The 19,317-nt window shown below is 44.0% G+C and overlaps 1 protein-coding gene across 1 annotated transcript; it reads left to right on the top strand.

Annotated features, from left to right (window-relative positions):
• The first annotated feature begins 4,965 nt into the window (after positions 1 to 4,965).
• fam43b (family with sequence similarity 43 member B) lies at positions 4,966 to 6,835 on the top strand. The gene has a single exon (XM_061809535.1). It carries the CDS (start codon positions 5,111 to 5,113, stop codon positions 6,098 to 6,100), a length of 990 nt encoding a protein of 329 aa, XP_061665519.1. The 5' UTR covers positions 4,966 to 5,110; the 3' UTR covers positions 6,101 to 6,835.
• The last annotated feature ends 12,482 nt before the right edge of the window (positions 6,836 to 19,317 follow it).

The raw sequence follows: 19,317 nt of genomic DNA, 5'->3' as shown, positions 1-19,317 counted from the left end.
GTGGAGTTTGCATGTTCTCACTGTGGCTGCGTGTGTTTTCTCCCTGCACTCCGGTTTCCTTCCACTGCTTAATTGGAGGGACTAAATTGCCCCTAGGTGTGATTGTGAATGCAACTCTTGCTTGTCTCTATGTGCGCTTCGATTGCCTGCCAACCAGTTCAGGGTGTACCCCCCCTCCATCCCCCCGCCCCATCTCCAGCTTGAAGTTACCTGGGATGGGCTCCAGGACTCCCGCGACCCGAGTGAGGATCAGCGGCGCAGAAATAGACGGAGGGGTGGATATCACTATCGGAAAGGCATTAAACGTCATAGAATACGAATAAATAGTTGGCAACCTTGCACATGCACTTCGGCCTTTTCACCACTGGATGTCAGTGTAGTTATTGTCCTTCTTAGTGCTGAGCGTCCGGCCTTCTTAATTGAATGAAATGAAACCTCAGGGAGAACATCTACTCCTGGAAACAAAACAATCTGGTAAATGTACCGAGTCGACCCATCCACTTGATTAAAATAAAAAAGCAGCCATACAGACGGACATGAGTCGAGTACAAAATTTAAATTTTTGTACGATTGTTGACGGCACGGAGGAGAAGATGGTAAAAGCGTTGGCCTCATGGTTCGGAGGTCCTTGGTTCCACCCTGGACCCACCTCTGTGGCGTTTGCATGTTCTCCCCTTACCTGCGTGGGTTTATCCGGGCACTCTGGCTTCCTGCCGGATCTCCAAAAATGCAACATTAATTGGACACTCGAAATTGCCCGTAGGTGTGATTGTGAGTGCGTCTGTTTGTCTCTAAGTGCCCTGCGATTGGCTGGCGACCAGTTCAGGGTGTACCCCGCCTCCTGCCCGTTGACAGCTGGGTTAGGCTCCAGCACTCCCGCAACCCTCGCGAGGATAAGCAGCAAAGAAAATGGATGGATGTTCAAGTACTTGTTTTGTCAATTTTGTGCATTAACCTTTTGATAACGATGAAAAAAATGTATGGAAAGAAGTAAGCAAGCAAGTAAGTAAAGAAATAGTCTCACGGTTTTAAAAATATTAATAGTGGTCATCATGAGTCGAGAAGTTAATCATCTCAAATCATCATCTCAAATGTTGCTTGAAAAACAGTTTTCCGAACGTTGCGAACTCAGTAAAAAAAGAAAAAATCCTAATCTAATCATAACAGAAAAAAAAAACGCTTTTTTGTTTTCTTCCCTTCTTTTTTTTAAGACTAAACAGAATTTTTGAACACCAGGCTTGTGGTCGCTAAGATTAAACACAATGTATCACGGACAGAAATCATTCTAGAAAAAAAAACGGATTAGGAATAATTTTCTCTTGCTCATGTCTAAATCTGTTGTTATTGTCATTAATACTTCCACTGAATCCCCCGACCCCAACCCCATTTTATATGACCCCAAGTTCTACTGTCAGTGAGTCAGGATCTCAGCCACAGTTGACTTGGACTCTGTTTACATTTTATTTATATTCCGTCGTCACCCACGGAGGTTAAAATATTAACGAGCCTATTATTATTAGGAGACAAAAGTATAGCTATGCTTTCAAATGTATAGGGAGGAGAAGGGAAACATTTGTCAGAAAAATAAGTACAGCACCTGAAAAATGTGTATATAATCAAGTACATTGACATGAACAGCTTGTTCCACGAACAATTGTTCCTCAACTTGCCAACCTGTATTTCACGGTACATCCAATATTTCCAATATCTTGAAGATTAGGATGCATATTTGCGTGTTTCTGCTGTACGGCTCATTACAGACATTGCAACTCAGTCATACATATTCGTACATTCGTGTCTTGTCATTCTGAAAGGTGAGCACAGCACACACTGTTACAGAACTACAAATGTAAATAAACAAACGCGATAGAAAGATTTACATAACATGTACGCGAGAGAATAATTCCACAATGATTTCATGGCTTCCCCTATGATGCACACAGTCTCAAGGATACAAATGCTACCGTAAGTGTAGCATTTGGGGGACTGATATGATTTGTGTGATGTGTTGTACTGTGATATACTCGACCACTTGTCAGCATTTCTTAGCATCCACATTGAATTTTAAGGGGGGATAGAAATATAGTCAGTTGCACGGTGGATCAGCTGGTAAAGTGTTGACCTCACCGTTCTGAGGACCCGGGTTCAATCCCGGCCATGCCTGTGTGGAGTTTGCATGTTCTCCCCGTGCCTGCGTGGGTTTTTCACCGGGCACTCTGGTTTCCTCCCACATCCCCAAAAACATGCAACATTAATTGGGCACTCTAAATTGCCCGTAGATGTGATTGTGAGCGCGGCTGTTTGTCTCCATGTGACCTGCAATTGGCTGGCGACCAGTTCAGGTTGTACCCTGCCTCCTGCCCGTTGACAGCCGGGATAGGCTCCAACACTCCCCGCGGCCCTTGTGAGGATAAGCGGCAAAGAAAATTCATGGATGGATGAAATATAATAACTTTTTGTAGAGAGGGGTAAAATGGCAAATACATGTATACGCACCCATCCATTAAAATTTCACGTTACCTGTACTATAAATATACAAGATGCAGAGAATCAGTTTGATGAATAACATCACTATGATGGTGCAAAGACAGCAAACTTCACGCTGGATCCAAAGCTTTTGCATCTCCGCAGGCTGAACGATTGTGACATGATCAACCTGACATGTGACTGATGAGACCTTTGAGAATCCTTCAGACAGGAAGAGGTGTGAACTTTGCGACCACAAAAACATCTGCGGGCCACTTGCTCCGCACGAGTTACCTTGTTGTGGAATCCACGTAGCATCTTGGAGTTAGGAGCCATCAATATATATATATATATATATATATATATATAGACATTTTTTTTTGCTTTTTTCTTTGCTCTCATTATTGCTTGTTTAAAACCATTCTGCACTTTTCTTAATACAAAAAAGTTTACAAGGATGGGAGCCAAGTCGCTACAGATACAGCAATGCACTCCCAGCCTACTCTACTTCTAAAGCATACATTTTAAGCAAAAAAATATATATTTAGTCAATCATTTTATTATATAAAGTATTTAAACTATACATGTGTTTCTACTATGCAGTTTATGATCGGTCCAATCCCTTATTGCGCTAATGCTCCCTGCGCACACTCTGACAATGAGAACGCCGCTGCCACCTAGAGTAGTGGATGTGCAATTACACTTTATTCTAGTACAGCAAAAAAAAAGCATCACAATCCACCTCCTCCCCCCTTTCGCATAGCAGCAGGGCGTGCCCAACTATTTGAGAAGCACTGCTCTAAATTCATAAAGAGAATAGTTGGGAGGCTTCATAATTTTTACAGTAATCAAGGTGGCATAACACCCTTTTCCAAAATGTGTATTTCCATTACATCTCTGGGGCAAATCTGGACCTGTGTTTGCTACTTTTACTTTCGAGCATCCTTGAATCAGACTCGACATCACACAAGAGTAATCATTGAAAAGGGGCTTGTGAAAGTGACCCACCTCTGGGAAGGCTGATTTAGCCTTAATGTGAGAGTGAAGGAGAGAGAGAGAGAGAGAGAGATGATGATAATAAGAAAACAAATGCATTCCAAAATATAAGATGCTCGTTTCCCATGGGACCTTTTTTTTTTTTTTGGTGGTTTGTTATGAGGGAAGATGAATTCTGAAAAACACTAGGAAAGGACTCATTTTGGTGCTACCTCATTCTGTTCATTGTCTAACGAGGAGACGGACGTTTGGAGGCTAGTCAGTCACTCGGTTTCTCCATTGTCAGGAAAGTGCTGTACCACATTGAGGGATGAAATGAGCTTGCAAAGTTAAGAGCCACCGATTAGCCAAAAGTGATGAGGATTGGGGGCCTGTGAGTGCATCAAAGAGGAAATTTCACACGACATTAGAAAGATTCAAAGCAAGTTCAGCATTTTAATAAACACACTAGTCACATTGGTACTAAGTGGTCATTTTGGCCACTTCTTACATATTTAAAGTTCAAGTTTGCTTCAATTAGGGGGTATAATTATACTCTATAATAAGGATGTACAAACATAGTGAAATAATTGCTGCCATTTCCATCGATCTTGTGCAATACAGCAACGCTATATGTGAGACTTGCAAGTGTGTGTGTGTGTGTGTGTGTGTGTGTATAAATCCATCCATCCATCCATCCATCCATCCATCCATCCATCCATCCATCCATCCATCCATCCATCCATCATCCATCCATCCATCCATCCATCCATCCATCCATCCATCCATCCATTTTCTTGGGCGCTTATCCTCACCAGGGTCGCAGGGAGTGCTTGAGCCTATCCCAGCTGTCAACGGGCAGGAGGCGGGGTACACCCTGAACCGGTTGCCAGCCAATCGCAGGGCACGTAGAAACAAATCACACCTAGGTGCAATTTAGAGTGTCCAATTAATATTGCATGTTTTTGGGATGTGGGAGGAAGCCGGAGTGCCCAGAGAAAACATGCAAAAAACACAGGGAGAACATGCAAAATCTACACAGACGGGGCCGGGATTGAACCCCGGGGACCTCAGAACTGCGAGGCCAACACTTTACCAGCTGATCCACCGTGCAGCCATGATGAAGATTGTGCACAACAAATAAAATCATTGGAGTGTTTTTTTACAGATATGTGACGTGACGAGATTATTTGCAAATGTTCTCCCCTCCCAAAGAAGAAATTGTCTTTCACGTTTTATCAAGCAGAATCCAGAAGTAGTCACAGAGCAGTCATTTACCAGCCCGGCCCCCCCACGCACCCCTCACCGCCTCTGCTTTATAGGAATCGTAAATACAGCGATCCCCCATTGCAGAGCTGGACAGCTCAGTAATGCTTCAGAAGGGAACCATTTGGAAGCCAAACAAAGAGGCAGGGAGGGGTGCGCACGCTCTAAACACGCGGCTCAGCGCATCGTGATGCAAACGGCAGATGAGAAAGAAGAAAGAGGAGGCGAGGGAAGGAGGAGCGAGCAGGCAAGCGGACGCGTTGCTCTCAGTCGCTCTCCTGTGCTCGGCAAGGCGGCTTCTCTTTCTACTCTCTCTTTGTCAGCGACACAGAACTTACTGCTTTCTTGCCTGAACTTAAAAGACGCGATCTCGGGGCACAGCAGCCTCTCCTGCTGTCACACCATGTTACCCTGGAGGAGGAATAAGTTTGTTCTGGTGGAGGATGAGAACAAAATGAAAGCCAAGAGTCTGGGGACCGGACTGACCTATCACTCCATTATCTCCTCTCTGATGCGCTCCTGCCCTGACCTGCTCCCCGAGTGCCCCTTGGATTGGATGGGCAGCATCTTCCATACCAAACGACAAAAGGTGGAACTAAACCGAGAGGAGCCCGTTTACAGTGTGCGCTACCTGGGAAGTGTGGTCACCATCACAGCTAAGGGAGAAGGGTGCACCCAAGAAGCTGTGGCCAAGATCTGGGCGAAAAGCAACTACGGGGAGCAGAACGTCAAAATGAGACTGACTGTGGGACCGCAAGGCATCCGTATGAGTGCTGACAAATCTGGGAATAAAAGTCCCATTCATCTTTACTCTCTGAGCAGGATCACCTACTGTACGGCGGACCTGTGCCGGCCCAAGATCCTGGCCTGGATCTACAGGCACCAGATTAAGAACATGGCTGTCGTCCTCCGTTGCCACGCCGTCTTAGTGAACAAGCCCGAGAAAGCCCAGGCCATCGCGCAGAGCTTCTACCTGCACGTCACCTCGGCATTCAGCGAGTTTAAACGTCTAAAGCGCCAGAGCGACTTCCGGCACTGTCAGCAGCAGCTGTTGGGGGAGGAGGCGGTCCCCCTGATGCCCCTGAGGAGGCTGCTGAACGGGCAGTGCCACTACAGGTCACCGGCCAACACCCCCGGGAGCGCCACCCGTCTCTGCTCCATCACGGAGGAAGCGGAGGATGACGACGACAGCGACAACGAGAAGGCGCCCCTGGAGCGAACCTCGGAGACGGTGCCCAAAAGGAAGCAAACGGTTTTGACGACAAGCACAGACCCGACTCAGTTATTGTCCCAGTTGGACCTTGGGGATATTGCTCGCTTGGAGCAGTGCCAAATTAACTTCGTCAGCGAGAGCAATAACCACACGTTCACATTTATAACCTCGCTGGTGTAACTGTGAACAAAAAATACCAATGGGTCTTATTTTTCCTCATCCCTTCAGCAAATACCCCACTTGGTATCCTTTCCCCTCCTTGAAGTCGATTCACCAGGATCTGTTGGCAGGCTGGTCTTCTGCGGCGGCACTTTGTGTCCTGGCCAGATGGCTGTGACGCTGGCACACCAGATTGACTGTAGCAAGTCGGGAATGTTTACAAGGAGAGTTGCTGATGCACACCCTCATGAGCACAACGCCGAATGTCGCTTTTAGACACCATAAATTGACATATGGTCGTGTTCTGATCACTGAAGGGTCCTTGAGCTTTGCTTTTTTTTTGCAAAGCAGTGCGTTTCTATGTTTGTGGAGTACTGTATTTCTAATGTGACAATCCTCACTGATGTTCATATTGAAGACATTTATTACTGATTTATTAACGAGGGAGGCGACGGATTAGGATGCAAGCCATTAATGGGACGTTTTAACCACTGCCATTTGTTACCGTCCTTATCATTTATGCATGACGTGTCAAATGTAACCTTTCGCGTTGAGCTTTTGTTTTTAATCATGTGACACCTTCAAAGGGAACACTGTGATAAATGTGTAAGCAGGGATAAAATCATACAAAAGAGTCTAATTTATGTCCGTTTGTCATGGTTGTGCTTTCTTTCCACTTACATAACCTTACAGTCCGAAGAATTATTTGGAATATGGCTGGAGCGACTTTCCTCTTGATTGATTCCTAAAAGATTGACCGCATTGTGTTGTATTAAATAAAGCTTTTGGAATATTTATTATCAAAACCTGATGAATAAACACTTCTGTATGGTTCATTGGTGAGCTTCAAAGTGTCAAGAGGGTTATTAACGTGAAATTCTGCATATTACGTGTCTTCCGGTCAACCCTAGAATGTAGTTTGATGGTTTCCCGCTGGCCCCCGCCGGCTTTGAGGCTACTCATGCTGAGGGGGCAGTTAATCAGCAAATTGAATTGTGCAGACAGAAAACATAAAGAACTTGCCACAGCAGTTGGGCTGTCAAGGTCTGACAACACGGACGGCTCTGAAATCAGGACAGTGACTCACCCACCAGCAGCTTTTACCACTAACATCAGTCACTTTATTGATGACAGAGCATTTAAAGGTGAAGTACGCCGTGAGGGAAAATATCACATTTCGTCATATATGCTAAAACTCGTACACAGACAGTAAAACCTTATTTTTCAATAATGTTTTGACAACGTATCCTTCTACAGTCAAATCTAATGCCGCCAGTTTTTACTTATACAAAAATATAACTTTGAACCCATAGCATTAGTGTTATACAGTAGGACTCGAGCAAAATGACTTCGCTTGCTAACAATACAGCCGCTAGCATTATGACGAGGCATAGATGCAATGTCGGAACGACTTTGGGTACGTTGGAAAATTCAATTTGGCGCTCTCACTGCGCTGTGAGACCGCAGTGTTCAGAGCTCATTTTCTATGAATATACCATTGAGCGTGTTGGCCATTGGCAGGTATACATCAGTGAATCTGCCATATTGAATTTGTCAGTTCTGCCTATAAACATCCAGCCACTCTGTCTCCTGAGTTGGAGAAGTGCTCTGAATAATCGAATGGCACACTCCAGCAACGCTCTTGAGCTTTCGAATGTTGCAGTGTAGAGAGTGTGCTTGAAGTGAATTTTCATATGTACCCTTGCTAATTGGCGGTATTAGCAACATGGAGGAGCACATGGAGATCCGTCCCACTCTGCTACAGCAACAGTGTGGATTTGAATAAGGTACTCTACTTTGAAAAAAAAAACAACAACAACATAGGGCTGCCGGGGTCATTCAGCATGACAATAGCTTTAGCAACTCAAGATTACCCTTTACTATATAGCTAAAGCTAACAGTAGCAAAAACAACAACAACATACAACGCGCATGAGAACGAGCCAATGAGGTCTTTACATTTATGATGAAGACGCTGCCGCTTAAGTACGTCGATCAATCGCGCTCTCATTTAGTGATAAAGTTGCTGTGCATCGACTTTATGATGAGACAAAGAAAAAGTGAACAGTGCTGACGCGGGCCATGTCCGAGCGCTACAAACTATAATTCACTTAATTGTAGAGAAGTTGCGATTAAAAATCACAGACAATTACCGTGATTGTTACAGGTGAAATCATGCTTGCTTCGCCGCAGTTGGAAAATGTAACACTGTAGTTGTTTTGACTTCAAAATGTAACTCACAGATAAATCGTAAAACCACTTGCACGATGAATAGAATATTATTCTCATCACAATGTCTGCAAGGCATTGAGGTGCAGTAATTTGTGTAAACTGAGAAGACCAACGGGGAGAGGACACAACCTTGGGGTGCTCCGGTGCTGATGATGCGTATGGATGAGGTGGTGTCTCACAGCCTCACCTCCTGTGTGCTGCCCGTGAGGAAGCTATAGATCCACTGGCAGCTGAGCTCGAGAAGCTTGGAGGAAAGGAGTTCGTGTTGAATGCAAAACTGAAGTCCACGAACAAGATCCTCGCATAGGTTCCCTCGCTGTCGAGGTGTTCACGGATGAAGTGCAGACTGCATCATTCGCAGAGCTGTTTCCTCAGTAGGCGAACTGCCGTGGGTCGAGCCAGGGACCTGTGATGCTCTTGATGTGGTCCAGGACAAGGTGTTATAAGGACTTCATGACCACAGGTGTCAAGGCAACAGGCCTGTAGTCATTCCGACCTGAGAGTTCAGATTTGTTTGGGACCGGGAAGTTGGTGGAGCGTTTCAAGCTCGTTTGTACTTCACTCAGTTCTAAAGACCTGCTGAAGATCTTTGCGAAGACTGGAGCAAGTTATCTGCTCAGACTTTGAACTAGGGTGGGGACACGAGGTGTAGGCCCTTGCTTTGTTAATGTTGTGTTGTTTGGGAATGCGTTTCATGTCCTGTTCGTGGAACACAGATTTCAGAGATGTTGACGTGGTTGGTGGTGCAACTTGGTGAGTGTGTGAAGTGAAAGTGTCCTATTCAAATTTCCAGCAAAAGTTGTTCAGGTAGTCGGCTAGCCTACTGTTGTCCATAGGGGTTTGTAGTTGCTTGTAATTGGTTTGTGATTATAATGCATGCCAGACTGATTCGGAGATGTTGGTGCCAAACAGTGTTTCCAGCTACGCTGAATAATCCCAATGAAACTCGTCTATTTTGTTGCGAAGGGAGCGTAGATTCTTCAAGGTGAATTGACGAGAGCGCCAATCTGTGTCCTCTCCAGCGAAGCCTGACTTGGATCTCGGCCCGTGTCCCCCCCGCGGCGTCGTCGCCTCCAAAGGACTCAGCGAATTTGCAAGAGTTGTTGAAAAAAAGTCCAGTGAAGACTCTTCCCTTGTTGACTTGAGTTGACCGTTGACAGAGACATAAATGAAAACTAGACCACTGGATTTGTACTGGTCAGGAAAACCTATTGTTAGAATAACACTATTCCGAAAAAGTTATGGTAGCAATGCAGCAGCCGTGACTTATATTGGTTTATTTACAGTGCTAATGCTTGGTTATTTTTGCTAGCGCTCCTATTTTTTTTTTTATGTTGGACATCGCTCTCTATGACTATTCATCGCAGCTAAACACTTTCATAATCAATCGCCACGTTTTAGAATAATTCTCGTCCACGCTGGTAAGGGATTCAGTTTCGGTTGGAAGAGGATTAGGGAAGGGAGGCTTTGTTCAAATCTTACTCGCGGTTTTAAAAACGCAAGATGTTTCATTAACTAAAGCCAGACAAGGAACTTGGGCTTCAAATTAGCTGAAGCGAGACAGCGTCTCATTTTCCCAATCCAATTTTATATGTACCGTCTCTGTCATTGAAACAAAAAGTGAGACGCACATTAAGCAGGCATTTTCATTTCCCAACATTACAAGCCTGATGCTCGAGTGCTTGTGAACGGGCGTACCTGTTTATTCTCTGTTTGTGTCTCACACTCTGCTTGCACTGTATCTCCCTGTCAGCGTCTTCACTCTCGGGCTGCGGCTCTGTCTTATTGTGACACTCAACTTGCTTCTCTTCAGTTCTCTCCACACCATCTTCTGACTCTATCTTAAAGTCTGTATCATTGTTGTTCTTTGTGGTTCAGAAATAGGATGCCAGGTCCTTTTTTTCCTCTTCATTTTGAGATAAGACAAAAACAGAAATGTTATAATAGTTCAGCAACCCGGTTGCAAAATACCTTTGAATATACTGGGTTACTGTTGCAGGCCTGCTTGATTTTGTATCGTGGTAAGGAAAGGTTAACTAACATTAGAAACAGATAAGTGGGTTGAATGTTCCCCTCTAACAACGTCTTTGGCCCCAGCCAAGGCCCCTCAGTAAAACTTGGCGACAATTGGCACTGTTTGAGATCAAAATGACAATCATCTGCTTGAGTATTGCGCTACCGTCACTACATGGTGCATTGGCAGTCCTGTTTACATGCAGCGCTTGGCAGAACAGCAACAGTGCTTTTATGTCTACATAACTCTCGGGCAAAGATGAGGGAGCAGATGGCTGGAGCGAGGTACGTGCTCGGCTTTATCACCAATACCCTCCAGAATAACAAGCGCTACCTAAAGCTCGCTTGTGTCACAGTCAGTCACAATGGACACCGGGGGGAAATTGAATCAGTCCAACAACATATGAGCTTTGTCTTGTATAGAGCCCGTGCACGTGACGTCACCATGTTCACGGCGCCATATTGCCGGTCAAACAGAGCTGGTCGACATTGGGTGAGACATTGAACCGGAGAAGAATATTTACAATAGCCGAGACCCGTTGTCCTGTTGGTTGTCACAACAGACGAGACAGATCCTAAAAGAGATCATTCCATGGTTGAAAAGACCAGAAAAGATCAATGGATTTCGGCAATTAAACGTGATGGATGGTGCCCAACCAAAATACACACACGCCTGTGTAGCGATCGCTTCATTTCAGGTAGGAATTCTTCTTCTCAATCTCAAATGACCAAAAAATATTTATAATGCCAAGTTGGCTCATTTGAGAACAATGCGTTTCACAGAGGTTTACGGAGGATAAGTGTGGCCGCAATCGCTTCCGTGTACGTTCCATGGAGACGACTTCATCCTCTTTTTTTTTTCAATCATAGTTAACCAATGCGAGTTTGTGTAAAACCAGGGGTCATTTATTTAAATATTGGTATTTGTATTGAATACTATCTGAAAACATCGATGGATTCCAGCAAAGGTTAACGTGTCGCCAAACATACTTCTGCGATCACAAGCCGTCAAAACCGTCACTATGTGGGATATATTCCTGACTGAGAACCGATCCAGTATTCGAATGTATCCAGACTTTTAGACGCTTTCAAACTTTTCCGTGTAAATCTCGACGACTTACTCACCAGAGCTATGTTTATATCCAGTTGTTGACAAGAGAAGGGGAAGCGAATTAACAGTCCAATTTTTTATCGGTGAAAATGTCAAATTCGGCATTAAATACAGGTTCTCTATGTCGACTTTATCTAATTTTTCCACGTACCGTCGTTTATTTTCACCTTCTAAATGTCTGATGGTATCGGACAAGACTCTGGGCGTCGTTCTACAAGACATATTTCCGTGTCGTCTCCAACTGACTTAGTATTGAGCAATGCTTAGCTTGACCGGCAATATGGCGAGGTAAACAAAAGTCATGTGATTTCATGACGTAGGTGGGATAAAGTTGAGCCATTTTAGAACAATACAAGTTCTTAAAAGTAGAAATAATAAAATAAAAGAGTTGAGTGACAGCACCATGGCATGTGGCATCTCATTTACTCCCCGGGAGCGACGTATTTCAATCAGGAGACAATAATTACACCGAAGAGAGGTTTTACTTAAATGCTAATATATTTTAACCTTTTTAGATTTCATATTTTATGTGATTCCTAACATGGACACATTGTGAGTTCATTTGTATTTGTTAGTGATCGGTAACTTTGGTGACAATGCAGTTATATCTAAACAAATACATCTGCACTAAAATATGCGAATGATCTTTGTCTGACTAATTTTTTGAGTGATACAATATTGGATTAACATCTGACTACAAATGCCTGGAAAATTTGCAATGTCAGAACGGGACTTGAAAGCTGAATCTTGCTGCAAATCCAAAAGCAGGTATTATTTTCATTTGAAATTTAAATGTTCACGCAAAGTACGCTGGGACATGTTTTTGCATGATCCCGTGCTATTATACAACAACATGAAAAAAACAACACGAGTCACACGTACAATTTTTCAAGCATCTCAAAGAGTTTTTGGCCTGGTTCTGGGAGGAAAGCTGCGAAGCCGCTAACTTGCAAATGCGATGTTCTGTTTTTTTGCTGGTCAGCAACACTCAAAATATTACTGCGGTATCTCTGTTGGCACAAATAGTACTAGGTGCACTGTACCATTAATATTCATGTTCATATTTTTTTCTTTTGTGTTTATTTGGAATCCGATGAAAGGCAACAAAAGTTATCGAAGTTGTCAGATGGAGCCAAAATGCTTTAGCTGAGTGAGTAGCTTGAAAAGAGGTGTTTGCTCATTCATGAGAACCAGTTATGACTCAGAGTCTTCAAACATTCAAGGTTTTGTTCCAAGAACATGAAAATGAGGTGAGAATTAAAAAAAAATCACACAAATGAATAAATGAATAATATGGTCTGTCTTTAAAAAAATGTATTTTTTTTTCTTTCGACAAGTAAAAATCCTTGCTCTACTTCTGTTGCCTACGAACTGAAAATCAGCTTCAGAAATGTTCCGTGGCCTTTCTGGGTCAATTCAGGCAACAACTGCTTCCGGTATTAAGTTCAAGAATGCCGAAGGCGACTGCTGTTGTTTCAAAGATAAAAATACTTTCCACTTTGTAAAACTCTCATTGGAATATTTAAGCGTCAACCCTTCACATAATTGTCCTCTCACGTCATCAGAGAACACGAAAAGCTCAAGGCCTGGGTTGCCATGACAACAGCTTTGCTTAAAAGTGAGAAGTAGTATTTTCTTGGAATTTTGCATTACACAACCAGTCTATGACGATGATCCTCATGCAGCGGATTTGCAGGCCGGTAGTTAGCCATGTATTTATTCACCATGTTCACGCACTGAAAAATGCTTTTGTACGTATAATATTGAATGCTCCAGAAACCCTTTGGGAGTAGTACAATGAAGTTGGTTACATCAATGCTATCAGCAAGATCAACTATTTATTCAAACAATCGATAGTTTAATTCATTTTGTGAAAGAGTACATAGTACACTTGTTCATCTTGATGATTTTTTTTTGTTTGTTTGTTTTACATGTTGAGCAAGATTTAATTCCTCCATCCATATTCTGTACTGTTTCTTCTGCTGGATCCGATCCCCGCTGTGGGCGAGAGCCAGTGTGCACCCTGAAGTGGTCCCCAGCCAATTGCATTGGCACATGTAAACAAACAACCGTGTGCACTCGCATTCTACCAGCAATTTAGAGTGTTCAATTGAGTAAAAATACTTTTAATACTTCATCTTCTTCTTCTATTTATTATTATTATATTACCTAGATGGTTAAGACTGGAATCCCCTTTAACCATAATGTTTGCAGATGATATCGCGATCTGCGGTGAAAGCAGGGAGCAGGCGGAGGAACAATTAGAGAGATGGAGGTACGCACTGCAAAGGAGAGGAATGAAGATTAGCCGCAGTAAAACACAATATATGTGCGTGAATGAGAGGGGCAGACTTATAATACTTGGGGTCAACAATACAGAGCAATGGTGAGTGTGGTAAGGAAGTGAGGAAACGGGTACAAGCGGGATGGAACAGTTGGCGGAAGCTGTCTGGTGTTCTATGTGACAGAAGAGTCTCCGCTAGGATGAAGGGCAAAGTTTATAAAACAGTGGTGAGGCCGGCCATGATGTACGGATTAGAGACGGTGGCACTGAAGAAACAACAGGAAGCAGAAATGAAGATGTTGAGGTTCTCGCTTGGAGTGAGCGGGTTGGATAGGTTAGAAATGAGCTCATGAGAGGCAGAGTCAAAGTTGGATGTTTTGGAGACAAGGTTAGAGAGAGCAGACTTCGATGGTTTAGACATGTCCAGAGGCGAGCGAGTGAGTATGTTGGTTGAAGGGTGCTGAGGATGGAGCTGCCAGGCAAAAGAGTGGGAGGAAGACCAAAGAAAAGGTTGATGGATATTGTGAGGGAGGACATGAGGACAGTGGATGTTAAGATTGGAGGATGCACGAGATAGGCTTAGATGGAAAAAGATGACATGCTGTGGCGACCCCTAATGGGACAAGTCGAAAGGAAAAGAAGAAGAATCGACATACTGTGTATTATTTTTGGGAAGTGGGAGGAAACTGGAGTGCCCGGAGAAAAGTCACTCGAGCATGAGGAGAACATGCAAACTCCACACAGGCTCATTCGTATCTTTGGCGTTTCTGCCCATCTTTGTCCCAGTCAGTCACTCCAGTTCACACCTGCTGTCATTTTTAGCATTACAACGTTCCCCCCACCCACCCGTTGATGTTTTTGTGTGCTTACATTTCAAATGTGGGATTTCCTTTCCCTTAAGATATGCTGGCATTTCACGCAACTTTTGTTAGGAATGTAGGAGAGAGGGAGCAGATGGCGGCAGCCAGGTGCAGAGTGAGCATAAGCATTTTCAGGCCTCCTGGAATGAAAACATAAAATGTTGCTGATCTCTTGCTTAGGAGAAAGAACATGCAAATGAATTATTGCAGAAAAATGAAGAAAATGAGCCTCATTGACTCATGTTTGAACAAAAGCAGAGTTCCTCAAGTGCAATTCCAATAGAGGTCCAAATAACTTGTGCTGTTTGTCACATTGCATTTATGTATTGTCATTCAGCTAAAAAGCTCCATATAATAAACTCTCAAAATACACCATTGGAAATGAGGGGGAACCGTCAGGTGTATAAAAAATTCTGGATTATCCTACCACTTACACAACAACCCTTTCCGTTTTTTTCCAAACTAAAATGGGCATCTTCTAAGTCATTCGCTTTACTAACATCTGCGCAACAGCAAGCAAATAGCTTATGTGAAGCAGCAGCATCACTTCACAATGCACTGGGGTCAGAAATTTGACAACAACAAATGGACACCGGACAACCGTTTCAAATCTAAGGGCCCTGCTTTTGGGAATAGCCCAAGTAAAGCACTGTGTTTGCTGTGACTCGGTGAGATATGACCATGCGTTTTCAATTTCGTAGATGAGCGTCTCTGATGTAATATTTAAAAAAAAAAAAGAGGTTGTCTATGTCTCGTAGGCGTGAACACAGCTGACTTTTTATTTGTCCTCCATCAATAGCTGGATGCCGCTCACTAGGATGATTTAAATGATGATCATAGCGATGAGTGGAATAGTAATATTCATCCATCCATCTATTTCTGAGGTGCTTATCCTCATGAGGATCGCCAGAGTGCTGGAGCCTATCCCATCTGTCAACAGTCAGGAGGCAGGGTACACCCTGAACTGGTTTCCAGCCAATCGCAGTGCACATACAGACAAACAGCCGCACTCACAATCACACCGAGGGGCAATGTTCAATTACTGTTGCATGTTTTTGGAATGTGGGAGGAAACCGGAGGGCCCACCCGGAAAAAACCCATGCAGGCACAGGGAGAACATGCAAACTCCACACAGGGAGGGCCAAGATTTGAACCCCAGTCCTCAGAACTGTGAGGCCAACGTTCTACACCTGCGTCACCGTGCCGCCATGATTATAATATCCATCCATCCATTTTCTTTTGCCGCTTATCCTCACGAGGGTCACGGGGAGCGCTGGAGCCTATCCCAGCTGTCAATGGGCAGGAGGCATGGTAAACCCTGAACTGGTTGCCAGCCATTCGCAGGGCACATAGAGACATACAGCCAAACTCACAATCACACCGAGGGGCAATTTAGAGTGTCCAATTAATATTGCATGTTGTTGGGTTTTGGAAGGAAACCAGAGTGCCCGGAGAAAACCCACACAGCCATGGGGAGAACATGCAAACACCACACAGGCGGGGCTGGGATCGTACCCTGGTCCTCATTACTGTGAGGCCAACGCTTTACCAGCTGCGTCACCGTGCCGCTATGATAATAATAGATTCAATTAATTTCTTTCTTCAATGGTTCAGAGTGTTCAATGTCTGTTGTTCAAATATTTATAAATTAAATAAGTGGGAGTAGCTGTGCGAAGTTTGCATGTTCTCCTTGTGCCTGCGTGGGTTTTCTCCTGGCACTCCGGTTTCCTCCCACATCCCAAAACATGCAACAATAATTGGACACTCAAAATTGCCCATAGGTCTGATTGTGAGTGTGACTGTTGTCTGTCTCCATGAGCTCTGCGATTGGCTGGCAACCAGTCAAGGGTGTACCCCGACGTCTTGCCCGTGATGACCTGGGATAGGCAACCAGCACTTCCGTGACCCTTGTGAGGACAAGTGGCTCAGAAAATGGGCGGATGGATAATAATTTTGATAATAATAATCATGCATTTGATGAATTGATGAAAAGTGGGGAATGGCCACTGCTGGAAAAAAAAATGGTACCATCCATCCTATGAGGTTCAACCTGGTATGAGAAGGCATAAATTTAGATGGAGTTGCTGGCACCATAATCTCACATCACCAAGGGCACAGCCTCACTGCCCTGATACCGCCCAGCACAGACGGGGGCTGTCAACGCACAGCTAGTCTTGTGCTTGCACGAAAATCAAGATGCATAACAGTTTATGTTGAAAAGTCTCTGCACTCTCTCAAATGGAGCCCTCAGCCACCGAATTGTCTCATGTACCAGCTAGATGTCGGCAAAACACACACAAACCCAACTTGGCGCAGGGCTGGTCTGCTAAACATTCTCGCCAGTCCTGCATTTGCACAAAGATTTTAGATGTGGCAACATTTTACAAACGCCCCGTGACTGCATGGGTTTCTGCACACATTCCAAAAACGTGCATGCCAAGTTAACCGAAGACAATAAATCGATGTGAATGTGAGTTTTAATGGTGCCTGTTAATATGTAGCCTGTGATTCGCTGGCGAACCCCCGCCAGGATTAGCTGAGAAAGGCTCCACTGCATTCGTCACTCTAGTGAGGATAATTGGTTCAGAGGATGGATGGATGGATTCATTTCTAAAGGCTGGCAACACAATGTTAGATGTGAGGTGTCATTATTAAATGATTCCACACGGAGATTTAGTATCAATAGATTTTGTTTTGAGGGAGTTTTGCTCATCTACTGCTCAGTGGAGCTCTGAGATCGACTGACTCTCAGGTCAAATAATGGAGCGCAGAGAATTTTTTCTCATGCTTTTTAGAATATATCCACTTTTTGATCATATTATTTGCACTGTACGCAGTTTTAACTGTCATTTTTTAAAAAATATTTTGTTTGTCATTTTTATTGTTTTTATCCCATTTTAAATGTTGTATCTCTTTGTTTTCAAATGCCTTTAATTATGTAAAGCACATTGAGTCACCTCGTCTATGAAATGCGCTATACAAATACATTTGCTTTGCTTTGCTTTAAAGCAATTGTCGTGTTTACTGGAACACTGCACAGTGGATTAACACTTTTAGTTTGAAAAAAAAAAAGCTCAATGGCCACGGGGAATTTTGCACCACATACAAATTTACTGTTCTGTGCAAAATAGAGCTCAGCCCACAGCTGTCCACTTTCCCTTTGTTTTTCTTTTTTGAGATTTTTTTTTTTTGTAATGCATGATAGCTTTCTTAATTAATTTTACCATACAACTTGGGTTAAACACAAAGTTAATCAAAGTTAATCAAGCCAACAGCTGGAGCCAGTGACACATATTTGTGTCTCCCTGTGGCACATCATGAAGACCCCTGGAGGAAATCAAGCACAGCGTGTGTGTGTGTGTGTCAGAATCAGAATCATTTTTATTCACCAAGTATGTCAGGCTCTCTGACTGCGATCGTCTCTACTTGATGTAACGTGTTGCATGTTTAATGAACTTTCTGCTTAAGTGAAGCCCACTGCTTTATAGAGTCGAGTCGAGCGCAGCCCCAAAACACCCAACATCATTCTCATTGGTAAAAACGGGATGTTGTTAAATGCCGCCTTGGTATGCGACATGATGATGGAGACGTTTTATGTACCCTTGAGTATTCACAGGTCCCCACGTCTGCTTCAGGTTGTATTGTCGTGCTTCTACGTTTTTTTTCTCCCCGATGAACCTGATCGATCTTGTCTGTTTTATCCATGTTGGGGACAAATTGGTCAGAGCTGAGGTATTATGTGGTGCAGACACAGGACAGTGTTTGACATTACGCATCGAACGACAGAAAACAGTCACTTGCAAACTAAACTTCGTAGTGTTGAGACACGATACACTGACAGGAAAATGGGGAAGTGAACCGCGGTGGGGTTGTGGGGTGCTCATCTTGATTTGTTTTTTGTTTTCTTTTTTTTGCATGCTGACCAAGATTTAATTCAACCATCCATTTTCTGTACTATTTCTTATCAGTAGGTTCATGGGCATGCTTGATCTGATTCCTACTTTGGGCGAGAAGCAGCGTACACCCCAAACTGGTCGCCAGCCAATCTCAGGGCACATAGAAAAAAAAACAACCATTCACACTCACAATCACACCTGAGGGCAATTTAGAGTCTCCAATTAATGCATGTTTTTGGGATGTGGGAGGGAACCAGAGTACCTGGAGAAAACCCACTGAGGCATGGGGAGAACTTGGAAACTCCAGGCCACTGCCCTGGTCGGTGCCACCTCTGACAGCTGTCACAGCTGTGTTGCATTTTGGACACTAATGGACCAAGCACTTAAGTGGTGAATGTGTCATCGGCATTTGCCAGCTAGCTTTCCTGCATCCTGGGATACTTCGCGACTGTGTGTAAGTCGCAAGTTTAGTGTAGAGCAATCCTTTGTCAGAACGCGACTGTGCCTCTTTAGTTTGACCACGTCTTGTACATTTTTCTTAGTTTGCCCCCATAGTCATCAGACCTTGTGCACGTTTTTGGATCTTGCCCTCTTGCCAAGCATTTTTGTACTTCCACTTGTCTTGGAGTTCCTTTTCGTGTTTGACCTCCTTCTGGAATAAAAACACTCTTAAGATCATGCCCTTGCCTCGGAGTCCTGCATTTGGGTCTGTCATGGTCCTGCCGGTCCAGCCCTGGCTGTGTGGGTTCCATGCTGGCTGATTGGCCCCGATGTATATAGGACCCTGGGGACGACTGGTCCTTGGCCAGATCGTTGCAACTCATGCCCCGTTCCTGCACTCCC

The sequence above is a fragment of the Syngnathoides biaculeatus genome, chromosome 2 (genome assembly GCF_019802595.1).
Source record: "Syngnathoides biaculeatus isolate LvHL_M chromosome 2, ASM1980259v1, whole genome shotgun sequence".
NCBI lineage: Eukaryota > Metazoa > Chordata > Actinopteri > Syngnathiformes > Syngnathidae > Syngnathoides > Syngnathoides biaculeatus.
Note: the sequence above shows the minus strand (reverse complement) of the source record. Positions and strands in the feature narration are given on the sequence as shown.